General features: G+C 41.9%; 1 protein-coding gene across 2 annotated transcripts in view; it reads left to right on the forward strand.

Moving 5' to 3' along the window:
- Positions 1-1,374: 1,374 nt before the first annotated feature.
- Positions 1,375-18,571, forward strand: part of SEMA3A (semaphorin 3A) — a 334,819-nt gene continuing 317,622 nt past the window's right edge. Inside the window, exon 1 of one of the 2 annotated variants that reach the window (XM_063926932.1) lies at positions 1,375-2,628. In XM_063926932.1, the coding sequence (XP_063783002.1) occupies positions 2,517-2,628 (112 nt within the window). In that variant the 5' untranslated portion in view covers positions 1,375-2,516. The remainder of the gene's footprint in view (positions 2,629-18,571) is intronic. The other variant, XM_063926933.1, reaches the window with a different exon arrangement.

Here is an 18,571-nt window from a genome sequence, read left to right on the forward strand (position 1 = left end):
TGTATAGTATTACTTTAATAATTCAGCAACATAAACTCAGTGCAGTATTTGTTTCAAAACCTTAAACACTATCTGCGAGGTTAAGGATAAAAGTAATTATGTACTAGACATTGAACAAATTACTCACATGTACAGCTTCTTTGATTTGCTCTTGTGTGAGAACGGATTGTGAAGGGTGACCTTTCTTCATGATAGCTGTAATGTAGTGTAATGACTCTATTTGCATATCCAGTGTGGCATTTCCTTCTCATCACCAGAAATGGAGCATCATTTGTGTTGTGTATACCATTGTTTGAAATGTATAATGGGAAAGGGGGGGATTAATTAGGCAAATGCAGCAAATAATCTGAAAATGGCATGAATTCCTTTAGTGAATGTCTGTGGTAATCCCTGCAATACAGACAGGAGCCTCTTGTCATTGAAGACCTTTAATCCAATGCCTGAAGCATGAAAGTGTTCTGGAGTGCAGATATAAAAAGTGTGGGAATCACCAAAATCAACAATTTTTTTAAAGAACATTTTATTTTCACAATAACAGTACTGATCATAAGAATTGTTGAATTTGGCAGATGCAAACCTATGGCAGTGATTACTATAGCCCAGGAAGTAGATGCATTTCCCCCCTACTGTGTACTGAAGTGAGCCATTAATAGAATGTATAGAGCATGGCTCTTCAGTCTGCGGCCCTCCAGCTGCTGTGGAACTACATATCCCAGCATGCCCTGCCATAGTTTTGCTATTAAGGCATGCTAAAACTGAGGCAGGGCATGCTGGGATGTGTAGTGCCACAGCAGCTGGAGGGCCGCAGGTTGAAGACCCATGGTATAGAGTAACCCCTAGTACAGTTTTATTCAAACAAAATACAGTAATGTTATCACTGACTGTAACATGCTATACATGTGAACTGGCAAAAATTGGTAAAACACATGTAAACTAATACGAATTTTAGTGGTCTGTTTTTAACACTTTTTGCAAGTGTTGCACTTTTACCTACATAATCAATAGTGCTGTCAGCCCACATTAATGTATGCAAATTAGTGTGTATTACAGTACATTCAAAAATATTGCACACAGCATTAATATTTACAATTGTTAGGATGAGCCCTTAATCTTACCCCATACATCCTACAGTATATGAGTGTGCCTTTCAGGAGTTAGTAGGTGTAAACTACACAAACAGCATACCGGTGTGAATGAGCCATGAGAGTTGTATGGGTTGTTGTTTTTTTATTTTATTCAAACCAGAGGGTTACATGACACTGCAATTAGATTATGTGATTTCAAAGCCTCTGCAATTTGTTAAATTGGTCAGAAATTGAAGCACATTACAGGGCAATCATCTAACCTGCTTTGAGTATCTTGTTTGTGAAGGGCTCAGCTCTTCTGTGCTTACAGGAGTAATTGTCTAGAAGCATGGCATGGAAAATTGTATCTCTTCAACTGAAAGGGGATTTGACACATTATTGCAAACCTTTTGCTTTCCTGGTTAGCACAGGAGACTGAAGACCAGTGTAATTTGACTAATGAAATAATCAGGGGATTTAAAAAGAGGCTGGAAGTGTGTAGATATGTTTGAATTGTAAGAATCCTGTGGAGGATCAGCAAATATGATTTCTAATCCCCAGCAGAGTGACTCTTGTCTTGAACAGCTTGTTGTGAGAGCTCTAACTAGGGAATTCCCACCAGGATTGGCAGGAAAAGGTTTCTAAGGAGGCAGTTAAAAATCACCAAGTTTATTGAGATAGCATTTAACTAGTGACACGTCTATTAGATTTGTAGAGGCTACATTTACATGATGGACAGTGAGACCACTGACCCATTACACCGAACTATTCGTAAAGTAGCATGTGCCTTTAACGGTGAATGTATGGCTGGTTGCCTTCCACATGCCTGGTGCAGGTCTGCTCCCTCCTCTAATCTCTCCTAGATGTTTTCTGCATGTGTTGTGTGACAGCAGGGAAAGGCAGTGGGTTGAGCTTGCCTGTTCTCCCATTGTCAGTTTGCCTTTGCTGTAGTAGGGAAAACCTGTCTGGGAGATCCTGTGTCATCTCTGCATGTGGACAGGAAAAGTCAGCACTGCTCTCTGGACTCCTCTTCCTCTCCGTACATTTTCCTTTCATTCAGCTCCCACACACTGACTGAGGTACTAACTGAGGCACAGAGATCAGGATTAGTTCCCCAGCCGGTCATCACAGCAGATCTTGGATGAAAGCAGTGTATCTGTAAGCTCCAGCATTGCAGCACCCGTTCCTTCTCCCTCTCCACACAACAGTGGTGCCTCATTATCTAGTGCCTGCTTCATTATTTATTTTTTTCTCCTCAACGCCTGAAGTTTGCAGTCTTGTGCCTATGCCTGTCACCGGGGGAGAGATGAGGAGCTCCATTCTACCAGTGTTGCTCAAATGAGACTGCCTAAAGTCACCTGTTCTCCGACTTGTTAGACCCCTCGGACTGTTAGACTGCAGTAGGGAGCACCAGGCTGCATAGGGACCTAGAGGATCTGTTTGCTCCTCAGCATGGGCTCTCTCACTGGGATTGCATTTCTTTTCTTGGGAGTATCAATAACAACTAGAGTGAACTGTCAGAATGTCAAAAATAACGTGCCCAGGGTCAAATTATCTTACAGAGGTAAGTTCTTTTTTTTTTCTCTCCTTTTTTTGTTATACTTCTAAACTACTGCATAAGTTTTTATTTTGTTCACACGTGGCTGCAATAGAGTAAATCCCCGATCAAGTGAGATCACTCTAATATGTGAGTTCAGGCTGAGAATGCAATATTAAGCGTTATTTTCTGAGGATGTTATAAAATAAAACATGGGGTTTGGTTGGTTATGGTGTATGATCTGTTTGTCATTTGATTACACATTGTCTCACATTTATACATTACGCACCGCAGTGGGTTAAAACTGCTGGGGTTCTGCGACTTGTAGGAATATTAAGCTAATATAGTTTCTGATTGGGTTGATGCCAGAGTGCGCTGTGGTTTACTTAATTTCTTTTGTAAACAGGTCTGAAGGGAACGCATTTTATTCCGAATAAGCTCGCTGGAGATTCATCACACAAAGGCTAAAACAATCTTAAATCTGGAAAGAATAAAAGTAGCTCTTGAAGGCTTGTAATATATAGCTGTGTTATAAAGGTGAACATGCCATAACTGTAATTGGAGTGATATTGCAGCCTTGAAAGAGAGAAATTTACTGACTTGGATCTTTGCTTTCTCCACACAAAAGAAATGAACATAAAGAATGGTCATTAAATGAAAATATGGAGAATAAGAACAAACCATTCAGTAGAATGAACGAAAGGCACGTTATGGAATCTACAGTAGTATACTGTATGTGGTTATTAGAAGGATACTATAGCAAGATAGGTTTGTTTATATAGCTAGGTGTATCTTCAGCAAATATAAAAGCATTTGCTGGTGGAATTAAGTTCTGTTATTTTGTATGGTAGTAGCATGCCATTTCTGTGATAGGAAGATATGACACAAGTGTGAAAAACACATCTGTGATACCAGAATTCTGTTTTCACACTTCATTTCCGAGATGTAACTGCTTGTAGATCTATTTTATAGTCACATCACGTTTCACCTATTTAGCAATAATAATAATAATTTTTAAACAAATACATTCAAACCTCTCTTAGTTGGTATTTTTGCTTTCTGTATAAATAATGTGGGATAGTTGGTTTGTTTGTTTGCTTGTTTCTTAAATGTTACATATTTGTCATTATAAACAAACTGGTAACTGTAAAAACCAAACTTTACACATGCATTTGTCTAACTGCACATTTTAAATGTGTTAACAAGTGCTAGTAATAAACCTGTCACATATAATGCAATGAGCCTTAATTGAATCAACTCCTTCAAGTGTAATTTTATGCTGATTTTGAATGTACTCCTTTACAGACTGTCACTCCCCTCTCAATAAAACAGTCCATAGTGAAACCAGGTATGAATGTAATAAAATTCCTTCTGAGGATGAGCTTGACATAATAGACAGTAAATTAGTAAGCTGGGCTATCTTATGTGAAGTGAAGATTCCTGTAACTTATTACAGCACATACTGAAGACAAAATCTATTATATACCTCCTACAATTAGTTTAGGATTCTTCAGACTGAGCACTTAAGTTTTTAAGACTGCTAATGGAGAAGACACATGCAGAGTAAATGAATACATTTTGTACTTGTTTTTCTTTTGTTACTTTATTGCACTGTCAATACTCCTTTCTATCCACACATATAATTGTTTTGTCGAAGTAAGAGCTTTGTTGCTAGTTGTAAGTATTTTGTTTTGAGAAATAATAGTACTTCTTGGCTTTTTGTTTTTCCAAACTAATTAGATGTCAAACACATTGGAAATGTGCAGAACACTTGTTCTAAAAACATTTCCAGAATGATTCATGAAGGGTTAAATCCCTGCCAGACCTAATTTCCTATGGTCACTAGTTCTCAAAGGTACATTCCAAGCTCTGTCATTTCTCAGGCTGCCAAATACATGTCTGAGTGGTAAAAGTTAACATGCACCCTTCGTTTTACTTAGATGCCTGAAAATGGAATGAAAGAAGTCCATGAGCAAAAGCTAGAGGGTGATACATTACCCACATATTTACTTTTTAATTCCCCATTGCTGCTGGATGCACTACTAAGCTGGAGACATAACACCCACAACTTAGGTTGGCACGTGAGCAAAATGTACTATTGGCTTATTTTCAAGGAATTGGGCTTCCATTAGGACATGCAAATGTGAAGAGACAGTAAATCTCTTCTTCCAAGGACATTTTTAGTTCAGTATTTGAATTTGTAAAGACGCTTTGACTATAGAATAGCTGTCTTTTCACCATGTAAAAAGAATATAACTACACGGTTTCAAATTTATGAGGAACATTTTTGATTTTGTTTTCTAAACAGTTAACTCGACTTTGATTTATTTGCAGACAACATGACTGGCATCCAGTTAGAGTAGAGGTTCTAAATATGTTCCCATGGTTTAGTTCTTTTATTTCTCTAGTATTGTATTTGGTACTGAGCTGAAATACATAATTCCAAGTGAATGTGAGATATCTTCAAAAATGCATAATATTTTTAGAACTTGAAAATGCAATATATAGTCGGTTTGTGGTATTATAAACATACAAATATACATTTAAATATATAGACAACAGGTCAAACGCACATTTCACATAGACTGCGTTTGAGTGTTATATAAATTGCAGTTCCCAACACTGTCCGGTTAAGAGTTCATCTTATATTACGTATGTACACAACATGCAACACAGATTCTTTGCTAGATCTCATTAGGCATTTTACAGTTGTAATTGTACCACTTTTTAATTAATCAAAGTGACATGTCATTATAGGAATTTTTCACATAGAAGTTCAAAAATCAAGTTTCACTCTCATTGCTATGCATATACATATGTACAGTAAGTATCTCATTTAATTAACCAAACCATCAGACATGTAAATGAATTGCTCTTGACAGTCTTTCTTCTGAATCATTAGAGCTGCTTAGCTTGGATTTGTAATGATATTGTACAGTATATAGCTAAGTAAAGTATATTTACAGTATAACAAAAAAATACAGTTTACATGTAGAAGGACTACATACATTCCTTTTCTAAAGTATTTTAGAAGTATGAGTTTATTCCCAGGAATGTAAAACAGGGCTACCAGCATTTGTGAATTTAGTACTTTTTGCACTGGTAATTCTTACTGTGACCTCTCTCTTTGTAAAATGTAACCATAATTAGCTTACCAACCCACCTTGATCCTTGTACATGGAATGAAATTCTACTCTATGTTCATGTATGGTGGTTTTCCCTCAAATGTGTAACATAATGTATACTACCCCCCCCCCCCGCCCCCCCCAGGCAATACTCGCTCCTCACAGTGACTAGAATTCTGATTCTACAGTCATGACTCTTTTATTATGGCCTAGTAATTGTATTTGTTTTAACCATGTCAGCCTGGTACTGTATCTCACCTGTACTTGTCTAAGCATTAATACTGCATGTATGCACTTCGCATGAAAGCTTCTGCAGATTGTCAGTTGAACGGAAGGCCATGCACACAGTGGTATGGACTGCTGCTGTTCTGACATACAGGGGACAAGCAGTCAATGGGCGAGATTAAAATTTTGCGTCCTCCCCTCCCACCCCCATCGCGCCCGCTGACAGTATTCAAATGTTGCTGCCTATGGGCTTGATATCAGCATTTCAGCTCAAATGGGACTTTTTGCTATCGCTGCAATGACTTTAGTCGGGTTTGGCTGCTTTACGCGGCTAAACCCGTCTCTTATAGATGCGATCAGCGTGATAATGGGGGACAATAGAATATCACTGTACGATCTCCCATCACTTTGGAAAGGAGATCGGGCGGAATAAAACATTTGAATCTTGCCCAATGTCTTCTTTGGGATTTGCCTGTTTTAACACACTAGAAGTTATTACATTGAGCTGAGGACATGTAGTTAAACTTAATGTTTAACACTCTGCTTATGGAGAGGTTACCGTATATTGTGGTAGAACATTGTATAATGGAGAATGTATATGGTAGACAGGCTAGTTTGATGATGCTGCTGCTAATATTTTACTGAGAGATGTGCACAGACCCCTGTGTTTTTGTTTTGGCAAAACCACCCTCAATTATTTTGGTTCAGATTCTGTTTTTGGTTTGGCTACAAACTGATACAAGCTTGATAATTGTTGGTTAAAAAAAAATAATACAGCTAAAATCACATACTTTTTGCAATCCAAAACTTGAAATTTGGATTTAAAATATAAATTGCGAACTGGAATCTGTTTGGATCGGATCTCCTTAGAAGATCTGGATTGAGTTACTTTTTGTTCAGTTCGGACCGACAAAATTCAGGCTGATTGAGATTTCTGGAGAACTGAACCACACATCTCTAATTCAAATAGTCATCCAGCTCCAATCACCAGGTACTGTACTTGAACTCCTGCTTCACTGCCATACTTGACTTCATTGGGTGATAGTATAGTTGGTATTATGTTTTCTGTCTTAATTTATTAGCAGGCTACTAAACCTAAAATAAATTAAAACTGGGATCTTGTAATATTAACAAATGATTATCTAAAAGTTCCCAAAACCATAGTAGAACGTAATTTGAAGGGTTGCCTCTTGTAAGTAAATAAAAAATATATATACGGATTTCTTTTATCAGACATTTTAGACCCAGAGCCAATCTCCTTGTAACTGCTCTAAACTATTTTCATTGTGATGTCTGCTGTACATAGGGAGAAGAAATGCTTACCCCATATTCAGAGGTACAGGAGAAACCCCTGTGGGCCGTGTGTGTGTGTGTGTGTGTGTGTGTGTGTGTGTGTGTGGGGGGGGGGGGGGGGGAGATATCAGGTTCCAGATTGTGCACTTGAATTATACATTGTTACATCATTCTGCTCAGAACTATGGTGTATTTTCTAGAGATGAGCGGGTTCGGTTTCTTTGAATCCGAACCCGCACGAACTTCACTTTTTTTTCCACGGGTCCGAGCGACTCGGATCTTCCCGCCTTGCTCGGTTAACCCGAGCGCGCCCGAACGTCATCATGACGCTGTCGGATTCTCGCGAGGCTCGGATTCTATCGCGAGACTCGGATTCTATATAAGGAGCCGCGCGTCGCCGCCATTTTCACTCGTGCATTGAGATTGATAGGGAGAGGACGTGTCTGGCGTCCTCTCCATTAGAATAGAGATAGATAGATTAGATAGAGAGAGATTGTGCAGAGTCGCAGACAGAGTTAGTTTACCACAGTCAGTGACCAGTGCAGTTGCTAGTTAACTTTTATTTAATATAATATATCCGTTCACTTCTCTCTGCTATATCCGTTCTCTGCCTGAAAAAAAAAACGATACACAGCACAGTCAGTCACACAGTGTGACTCAGTCTGTGTGCACTCAGCTCAGCCCAGTGTGCTGCACAGTCATCAATGTATAAATTAAAAGCTTATAATTAATTGTGGGGGAGACTGGGGAGCACTGCAGGTTGTTAGCAGGAGCCAGGAGTACAATTATATTAATTAACAGTGCACACTTTTGCTGCAGGAGTGGTGACCAGTGCCTGACCACCAGTATAGTATTGTTGTATACTACTAATATCTCTTTAAATATCAACCAGTCTATATTAGCAGCAGACACAGTACAGTGCGGTAGTTCACGGCTGTGGCTACCTCTGTGTCGGCACACGGCAGGCAGTCCGTCCGACCAGAATTGTATTATTTATTATTATATACCTACCACCTAACCGTGGTTTTTTTTTCATTCTTTATACCGTCATAGTGTCATCCTAATTGTTACGAGTATACTACTATCTCTTTATCAACCAGTGTACAGTGCGGTAGTTCACGGCTGTGGCTACCTCTGTGTCGGCACACGGCAGGCAGTCCGTCCGACCAGAATTGTATTATTTATTATTATATACCTACCACCTAACCGTGGTTTTTTTTTCATTCTTTATACCGTCATAGTGTCATCCTAATTGTTACGAGTATACTACTATCTCTTTATCAACCAGTGTACAGTGCGGTAGTTCACGGCTGTGGCTACCTCTGTGTCGGCACACGGCAGGCAGTCCGTCCGACCAGAATTGTATTATTTATTATTATATACCTACCACCTAACCGTGGTTTTTTTTTCATTCTTTATACCGTCATAGTGTCATCCTAATTGTTACGAGTATACTACTATCTCTTTATCAACCAGTGTACAGTGCGGTAGTTCACGGCTGTGGCTACCTCTGTGTCGGCACACGGCAGGCAGTCCGTCCGACCAGAATTGTATTATTTATTATTATATACCTACCACCTAACCGTGGTTTTTTTTTCATTCTTTATACCGTCATAGTGTCATCCTAATTGTTACGAGTATACTACTATCTCTTTATCAACCAGTGTACAGTGCGGTAGTTCACGGCTGTGGCTACCTCTGTGTCGGCAGTCGGCAGGCAGTCCGTCCATCCATAATTGTATTATTATTATAATATATACCACCTAACCGTGGTTTTTTTTTCATTCTTTATACCGTCATAGTGTCATACTAGTTGTTACGAGTATACTACTATCTCTTTATCAACCAGTGTACAGTGCGGTAGTTCACGGCTGTGGCTACCTCTGTGTCGGCAGTCGGCAGGCAGTCCGTCCATCCATAATTGTATTATTATTATAATATATACCACCTAACTGTGGTTTTTTTTGCATTCTTTATACCGTCGTCATAGTGTCATACTAGTTGTTACGAGTATACTACTATCTCTTTATCAACCAGTGTACAGTGCGGTAGTTCACGGCTGTGGCTACCTCTGTGTCGGCAGTCGGCAGGCAGTCCGTCCATCCATAATTGTATTATTATTATAATATATACCACCTAACCGTGGTTTTTTTTTCATTCTTTATACCGTCGTCATAGTGTCATACTAGTTGTTACGAGTATACTACTATCTCTTTATCAACCAGTGTACAGTGCGGTAGTTCACGGCTGTGGCTACCTCTGTGTCGGCAGTCGGCAGGCAGTCCGTCCGTCCATCCATAATTGTATTATTATTATAATATATACCACCTAACCGTGGTTTTTTTTTCATTCTTTATACCGTCGTCATAGTGTCATACTAGTTGTTACGAGTATACTACTATCTCTTTATCAACCAGTGTACAGTGCGGTAGTTCACGGCTGTGGCTACCTCTGTGTCGGCAGTCGGCAGGCAGTCCGTCCATCCATAATTGTATTATTATTATAATATATACCACCTAACCGTGGTTTTTTTTTCATTCTTTATACCGTCGTCATAGTGTCATACTAGTTGTTACGAGTATACTACTATCTCTTTATCAACCAGTGTACAGTGCGGTAGTTCACGGCTGTGGCTACCTCTGTGTCGGCAGTCGGCAGGCAGTCCGTCCATCCATAATTGTATTATTATTATAATATATACCACCTAACCGTGGTTTTTTTTTCATTCTTTATACCGTCGTCATAGTGTCATACTAGTTGTTACGAGTATACTACTATCTCTTTATCAACCAGTGTACAGTGCGGTAGTTCACGGCTGTGGCTACCTCTGTGTCGGCAGTCGGCAGGCAGTCCGTCCATCCATAATTGTATTATTATTATAATATATACCACCTAACCGTGGTTTTTTTATACCACCTAACCGTGGCAGTCCGTCCATAATTGTATACTAGTATCCAATCCATCCATCTCCATTGTTTACCTGAGGTGCCTTTTAGTTCTGCCTATAAAATATGGAGAACAAAAAAGTTGAGGTTCCAAAATTAGGGAAAGATCAAGATCCACTTCCACCTCGTGCTGAAGCTGCTGCCACTAGTCATGGCCGAGACGATGAAATGCCAGCAACGTCGTCTGCCAAGGCCGATGCCCAATGTCATAGTACAGAGCATGTCAAATCCAAAACACCAAATATCAGAAAAAAAAGGACTCCAAAACCTAAAATAAAATTGTCGGAGGAGAAGCGTAAACTTGCCAATATGCCATTTACCACACGGAGTGGCAAGGAACGGCTGAGGCCCTGGCCTATGTTCATGGCTAGTGGTTCAGCTTCACATGAGGATGGAAGCACTCAGCCTCTCGCTAGAAAACTGAAAAGACTCAAGCTGGCAAAAGCACCGCAAAGAACTGTGCGTTCTTTGAAATCCCAAATCCACAAGGAGAGTCCAATTGTGTCGTTTGCGATGCCTGACCTTCCCAACACTGGACGTGAAGAGCATGCGCCTTCCACTATTTGCATGCCCCCTGCAAGTGCTGGAAGGAGCACCCGCAGTCCAGTTCCTGATAGTCAGATTGAAGATGTCAGTGTTGAAGTACACCAGGATGAGGAGGATATGGGTGTTGCTGGCGCTGGGGAGGAAATTGACCAGGAGGATTCTGATGGTGAGGTGGTTTGTTTAAGTCAGGCACCCGGGGAGACACCTGTTGTCCATGGGAGGAATATGGCCGTTGACATGCCAGGTGAAAATACCAAAAAAATCAGCTCTTCGGTGTGGAGGTATTTCACCAGAAATGCGGACAACAGGTGTCAAGCCGTGTGTTCCCTTTGTCAAGCTGTAATAAGTAGGGGTAAGGACGTTAACCACCTCGGAACATCCTCCCTTATACGTCACCTGCAGCGCATTCATAATAAGTCAGTGACAAGTTCAAAAACTTTGGGTGACAGCGGAAGCAGTCCACTGACCAGTAAATCCCTTCCTCTTGTAACCAAGCTCACGCAAACCACCCCACCAACTCCCTCAGTGTCAATTTCCTCCTTCCCCAGGAATGCCAATAGTCCTGCAGGCCATGTCACTGGCAAGTCTGACGAGTCCTCTCCTGCCTGGGATTCCTCCGATGCATCCTTGCGTGTAACGCCTACTGCTGCTGGCGCTGCTGTTGTTGCCGCTGGGAGTCGATGGTCATCCCAGAGGGGAAGTCGTAAGCCCACTTGTACTACTTCCAGTAAGCAATTGACTGTTCAACAGTCCTTTGCGAGGAAGATGAAATATCACAGCAGTCATCCTACTGCAAAGCGGATAACTGAGTCCTTGACAACTATGTTGGTGTTAGACGTGCGTCCGGTATCCGCCGTTAGTTCACAGGGAACTAGACAATTTATTGAGGCAGTGTGCCCCCGTTACCAAATACCATCTAGGTTCCACTTCTCTAGGCAGGCGATACCGAGAATGTACACGGACGTCAGAAAAAGACTCACCAGTCTCCTAAAAAATGCAGTTGTACCCAATGTCCACTTAACCACGGACATGTGGACAAGTGGAGCAGGGCAGGGTCAGGACTATATGACTGTGACAGCCCACTGGGTAGATGTATGGACTCCCGCCGCAAGAACAGCAGCGGCGGCACCAGTAGCAGCATCTCGCAAACGCCAACTCTTTCCTAGGCAGGCTACGCTTTGTATCACCGCTTTCCAGAATACGCACACAGCTGAAAACCTCTTACGGCAACTGAGGAAGATCATCGCGGAATGGCTTACCCCAATTGGACTCTCTTGTGGATTTGTGGCATCGGACAACGCCAGCAATATTGTGTGTGCATTAAATATGGGCAAATTCCAGCACGTCCCATGTTTTGCACATACCTTGAATTTGGTGGTGCAGAATTTTTTAAAAAACGACAGGGGCGTGCAAGAGATGCTGTCGGTGGCCAGAAAAATTGCGGGACACTTTCGGCGTACAGGCACCACGTACAGAAGACTGGAGCACCACCAAAAACTACTGAACCTGCCCTGCCATCATCTGAAGCAAGAAGTGGTAACGAGGTGGAATTCAACCCTCTATATGCTTCAGAGGTTGGAGGAGCAGCAAAAGGCCATTCAAGCCTATACAATTGAGCACGATATAGGAGATGGAATGCACCTGTCTCAAGTGCAGTGGAGAATGATTTCAACGTTGTGCAAGGTTCTGATGCCCTTTGAACTTGCCACACGTGAAGTCAGTTCAGACACTGCCAGCCTGAGTCAGGTCATTCCCCTCATCAGGCTTTTGCAGAAGAAGCTGGAGGCATTGAAGAAGGAGCTAACACGGAGCGATTCCGCTAGGCATGTGGGACTTGTGGATGCAGCCCTTAATTCGCTTAACAAGGATTCACGGGTGGTCAATCTGTTGAAATCAGAGCACTACATTTTGGCCACCGTGCTCGATCCTAGATTTAAAGCCTACCTTGGATCTCTCTTTCCGGCAGACACAGGTCTGCTGGGGTTGAAAGACCTGCTGGTGACAAAATTGTCAAGTCAAGCGGAACGCGACCTGTCAACATCTCCTCCTTCACATTCTCCCGCAACTGGGGGTGCGAGGAAAAGGCTCAGAATTCCGAGCCCACCCGCTGGCGGTGATGCAGGGCAGTCTGGAGCGACTGCTGATGCTGACATCTGGTCCAGACTGAAGGACCTGACAACGATTACGGACATGTCGTCTACTGTCACTGCATATGATTCTCTCAACATTGATAGAATGGTGGAGGATTATATGAGTGACCGCATCCAAGTAGGCACGTCACACAGTCCGTACTTATACTGGCAGGAAAAAGAGGCAATTTGGAGGCCCTTGCACAAACTGGCTTTATTCTACCTAAGTTGCCCTCCCACAAGTGTGTACTCCGAAAGAGTGTTTAGTGCCGCCGCTCACCTTGTCAGCAATCGGCGTACGAGGTTACATCCAGAAAATGTGGAGAAGATGATGTTCATTAAAATGAATTATAATCAATTCCTCCGCGGAGACATTGACCAGCAGCAATTGCCTCCACAAAGTACACAGGGAGCTGAGATGGTGGATTCCAGTGGGGACGAATTGATAATCTGTGAGGAGGGGGATGTACACGGTGATATATCGGAGGGTGAAGATGAGGTGGACATCTTGCCTCTGTAGAGCCAGTTTGTGCAAGGAGAGATTAATTGCTTCTTTTTTGGGGGGGGTCCAAACCAACCCGTCATATCAGTCACAGTCGTGTGGCAGACCCTGTCACTGAAATGATGGGTTGGTTAAAGTGTGCATGTCCTGTTTTGTTTATACAACATAAGGGTGGGTGGGAGGGCCCAAGGATAATTCCATCTTGCACCTCTTTTTTCTTTTCTTTTTCTTTGCATCATGTGCTGATTGGGGAGGGTTTTTTGGAAGGGACATCCTGCGTGACACTGCAGTGCCACTCCTAGATGGGCCCGGTGTTTGTGTCAGCCACTAGGGTCGCTAATCTTACTCACACAGCTACCTCATTGCGCCTCTTTTTTTCTTTGCGTCATGTGCTGTTTGGGGAGGGTTTTTTGGAAGGGACATCCTGCGTGACACTGCAGTGCCACTCCTAGATGTGCCCGGTGTTTGTGTCGGCCACTAGGGTCGCTAATCTTACTCACACAGTCAGCTACCTCATTGCGCCTCTTTTTTTCTTTGCGTCATGTGCTGTTTGGGGAGGGTTTTTTGGAAGGGCCATCCTGCGTGACACTGCAGTGCCACTCCTAGATGGGCCCGGTGTTTGTGTCGGCCACTAGGGTCGCTTATCTTACTCACACAGCGACCTCGGTGCAAATTTTAGGACTAAAAATAATATTGTGAGGTGTGATGTGTTCAGAATAGGCTGAAAATGAGTGTAAATTATGTTTTTTGAGGTTAATAATACTTTGGGATCAAAATTACCCCCAAATTCTATGATTTAAGCTGTTTTTTAGGGTTTTTTTTAAAAAACACCCGAATCCAAAACACACCCGAATCCGACAAAAAAAATTCGGTGAGGTTTTGCCAAAACGCGGTCGAACCCAAAACACGGCCGCGGAACCGAACCCAAAACCAAAACACAAAACCCGAAAAATTTCCGGCGCTCATCTCTAGTATTTTCTACAGTGCATTGCTGTTATTTAGTCTGGTACATTATTATGCATGCACTAGCAGTATTTACTATATTTATCAAGTAGCTTCTAAGCATGAGCCCCTACCACTGCATGTCCCCAGTGGGCACTTCATGTACCAGTCTGACAACGCCCATATTCCCCTGTTTTTTTTTTTCAAATATATTCTATTAAGTCCTTTAAAAATGTAGCCATTTAATTTAATATTTCTAATCCTACTATTTCTACTATTTTTTTTTTTTAACCTATGTCACTGGAGGTGATTTACAGTATGAATTGTGTCCAGTATGTGCCACAAAATGCTTTGGTAGTTTTACATCAGTGGCCCTAGATCAGGGCTGCCATCGAGGGGGTGCCCTGTGTACACTTGTCCTGGGCCCGGCCACTCTAATAGAGAGTGGAGGGCCCGGGCTGCTCCAACAGGCCTCCGTTGCTAATCCCGGCGGTGGCTGCCACCTCTGTGGTACTGTCCGCGGCTTGGCCGCCACCGGTGGTACTCCAACTGCCACTCCCCTTCTACTGGAGCTGTGATAAGCGGGCCGCGGGCTGCTCCCCTCTGCCCTGCCCGCTGCTGATCCTAACACGCCACTCTCCTCCTCCTGAGGCTGCGATCTGTGGGCTGCTCCCCTCCACTCCCGTCTGAAGATCCTAAAAGCAAGCTGCACTGCTGCAGCTTGTTGTTTAATAAAGTTTTTATATTATGATGCGGCACGGCGTGACGGCATGACATCACGCTGTGCCAGTGAAGAGAGAGCAGAGGAGCCACCGGACTGAAGAGCTAAGGAAAGGGAGTGCAGACAGAGTGGGAGAGAAGACGGATTTACAAAGGGTAAGTATGTAACGTGTGTATTTGTGTAATTGTTGTTGTGACTCTGAGAAGGGGGCCCAGGGCTGGCTGAGTGGCTGTCATGTCATCAATAATCAGACTTGCCTACCCCTCAAATACAACTGCAGCTCCCGGATTTCCACTGCACCTCCCCCACCCTCCCGCGCCACCATGAGAATGCAGCATGCACAGGGAGACTGGTTACCTGCGAGCCACTGCCAATGCCATCAAGTGCCCCCTGTGTGTCCTCCTGTGTGGTACATGTGCACTGCTGGAGAACTATTTAAAAGCTGGTATTTATGTGTGACAGCAGGGTTTCCCAGTAATCTGGAGAGGGGGGCAGGCAAGGTCCTGTAAAAAATGTGTATAGGAACAGAGTGATGGCTGCTCATCAATGAGTACCATCCATAGTACTCCGTTTGCTGGGCAGAGTTTCGCGATATTACGCTGGTGTGTCATGACATCACGTCACCTTAGGAGCCTGTGGCATTATTAAATGATGCCGCGGAGGAGTGGGCAAGCGCCATCTGAGCAGAGCAGCAGTAAGAGCAATGCTGGGAAGTGTGTGCCCTGCTCTCCACTTCCCTCGTCCTGTACTGCGGGACTCTGCCTGACATAATGTGTAGAAGGTGCTCGGCCTGGCCTAGTGTGTACAATGTGCTCTGCCTGACATATTGTGTATAACGTGCTCTGCCTGGCCTAGTGTGTACAATGTGCTCTGACTGGCATAATGTTTGGCAAAAACATCTGCCTAAAATATTTTTTGTAAAAGAGGGGAGAGGAGCCCTGCCTATTTTGTCAGTCATGGGCCCCATAATTTCTGGTGGCAGCCCTGCCTTAGATGGTCCTCTTTCACCCACGCTAAGGTGTACACCTACTCAAAGCTTTTAGAAAATTATTTTAGAAATTACAAGTATACAAAAGGTGAAAACCAAAATCTTAAGATGTGTACTGAGCAAAACTGTAAAAGTCCAACCACATACAGTAGTACAATTTTCAATACAATAAACCTCTACTTTATTCTCATAAAATATTAATTGGTTTTAGCATCATCTATGACTTTGAGGGTGAATGGACATAACGATTGTCTTTTCTACATGTGGCAATAGTGTGTCAGTAATGCTTTTAATTATATTCCTTTGAGTAGTGAAAATGATAGTGGGCCCCTACACACAGCAAAACTTGTTTTTCATTTCCATAAAACAAGGTTCACTTATTACGTTCCTTACTAGGAACGCCTCCACTGAGTCCAGCTCCACCCAACACTTCCCGCAATTGCTGTCATTTTGCTTCACATTCCCACGTGCCTCTTAGGAAGTATGGGCTCACTTGCGCAAATCAAAGTTTGTGGTTTCAATGCGAGTATTTCTTTTTGTAAATTACCTTCTGAGTTGTGATGTCAGTTTAGCATTTCTCTCTGTAATGTCTTCTGTCCAGAGACTAAATAATCTGAAACTAACATTGAGTAACGTGAAACTTAATTTCTTTAACTTGCATTTTCTGGCCTTTCTCCTATACTCTGGATCTTTCACAAGACATTCTTTTATCCAGTCACATACATGAGGTAAATTGGAAGAACTGCATGTTCAAATGGCCCCTGGACTTATTCATCTTTGTTCATCATCTGAATTTATTTTCTCTGAGTAGCATAAAGGCTTAGATCCTTGAAAGCACTATGTAAGGTCATGAAAATGCTCATTTCACTGTATCCCGTTACCAACATGACACCTGAGAACTGTATGCTCTTTTAAAGGAGAGACATTAATGATAAGGAACTATGAGCTCTCTGTTTATGTACACCTTTGAAAGCATGTAATGACGATGCATAAAGCTAATAGTTTAGGGCACATTTTCATAGACAATATACAAGCTTTACTTAGCCAATAATAATGGTTTTAAAATAAACAAAAAGAAAACATAATATACGGCACATAGCAGAATATCTGTTTTAAAGATGAAACCATTAGCTTTATAATAGTGAGATTGTTTATATATGTCGATTGTATGGTATTTAGATTTGTTTGATTTGTGCACTATGCAAATTCTTTATATTATATCAAATAATTTTCTGTTTCCATACTGCTATAAAGAAACACAACATATTTTATCTGTAAACTTTTGGTAGATATGTACATTAAGAAGTCCTCAAAAATTGTGGTTGTTTGGTATTATAAATGAACAACTGGATAAATGAGCAGTTTAGCCACCCATGTGGTCACTGATCCAGTTGTATAAACACCACACCCAAGAATCAGATCACAATGCTGACAAGGGCTTTCCAAGGGTGATAGATGACCCGACACAGGCTTTGATGGGAACTGTCAGTCGACTTGTTTTTCTGTTGTTATCCTGTTGTTGGTTATCGAAAGACAAAACCAAACCAACAAATATTGAACTGTGTGTGACTGGCCAGATCTTAGTTAATTCTGACGCCCTCTGCTGGCTCAGTGTCCAAACACTTTGTTTTCCACTACACTAGACCACTTTGTTACTTACTGAATCTGTTTTCTTTTTTTTAATGTTCATAGGTGTTTCTAAGGGCTTAGCTCAGAGTATGTTACATATAATACACTGGGGAAGATGTATCAAAGCTTGGAGATGTATAAAGTACCAGCTAATTAGCTCCTAGCTGTCATTTTTCAAACTTCGCATGTAAACTGACAGAAAGTGATTGGTTTGTACTTTATCACTCTCCAAGCTTTGATACATATGTCCCAATGTTACATGTTTACTTTTAGTAATAATTAATTTTATATAGGGTAACCAATCTTATCACGTATTTATTACTTATTTATATTGTGCACACATATTTTGCAGCGCTTTTCAGAGAACATTTCGGCCTTTCCCCGCCCCAGTGGAGCTTACAATCTATATTCCGTTTCACAAGCACATACACATAATTAGTTAGTTTTCCTTGAAAGTCAATTAACCTACCAGCATGCATCTGGATTGTGGGAGGAAAGCAACACAAGATCGGGGAGAATATGCAAACTTCACAGTTAGGAGCATCGTGGGAATCCAACTCAAGATCTCAGTGCTATAAGGCAGTAATGCTAAAAGTTACACCACTGCCTCCTCCCTCTTCACTATCCTCATTCTTCTCTGCTCTTACAGTATGATGCAATTATGCTAGCCCCCTAAATTGCATGATTTGATTGAAATTGGTGAGAAATCATCACAATCTGGGGTACTGTTACCTGTAAGCTTGCAATTTGCCCCTAGTTGATTTAATCCCATAATGTCTAATTTATGGAACTCTGTTCAAAACCAAAAAAACTTTAACAAATGTTTGGACACTACAAGTGTGTAACAGATAGATTCAGATGACCACTTGAGACAGAAGTGCTTTAAAACAAATAAGATTTTATTCTAGTGACAAGTTACAGCAAG

The sequence above is a fragment of the Pseudophryne corroboree genome, chromosome 6 (assembly GCF_028390025.1).
Source record: "Pseudophryne corroboree isolate aPseCor3 chromosome 6, aPseCor3.hap2, whole genome shotgun sequence".
Taxonomy (NCBI): Eukaryota; Metazoa; Chordata; class Amphibia; order Anura; family Myobatrachidae; genus Pseudophryne; species Pseudophryne corroboree.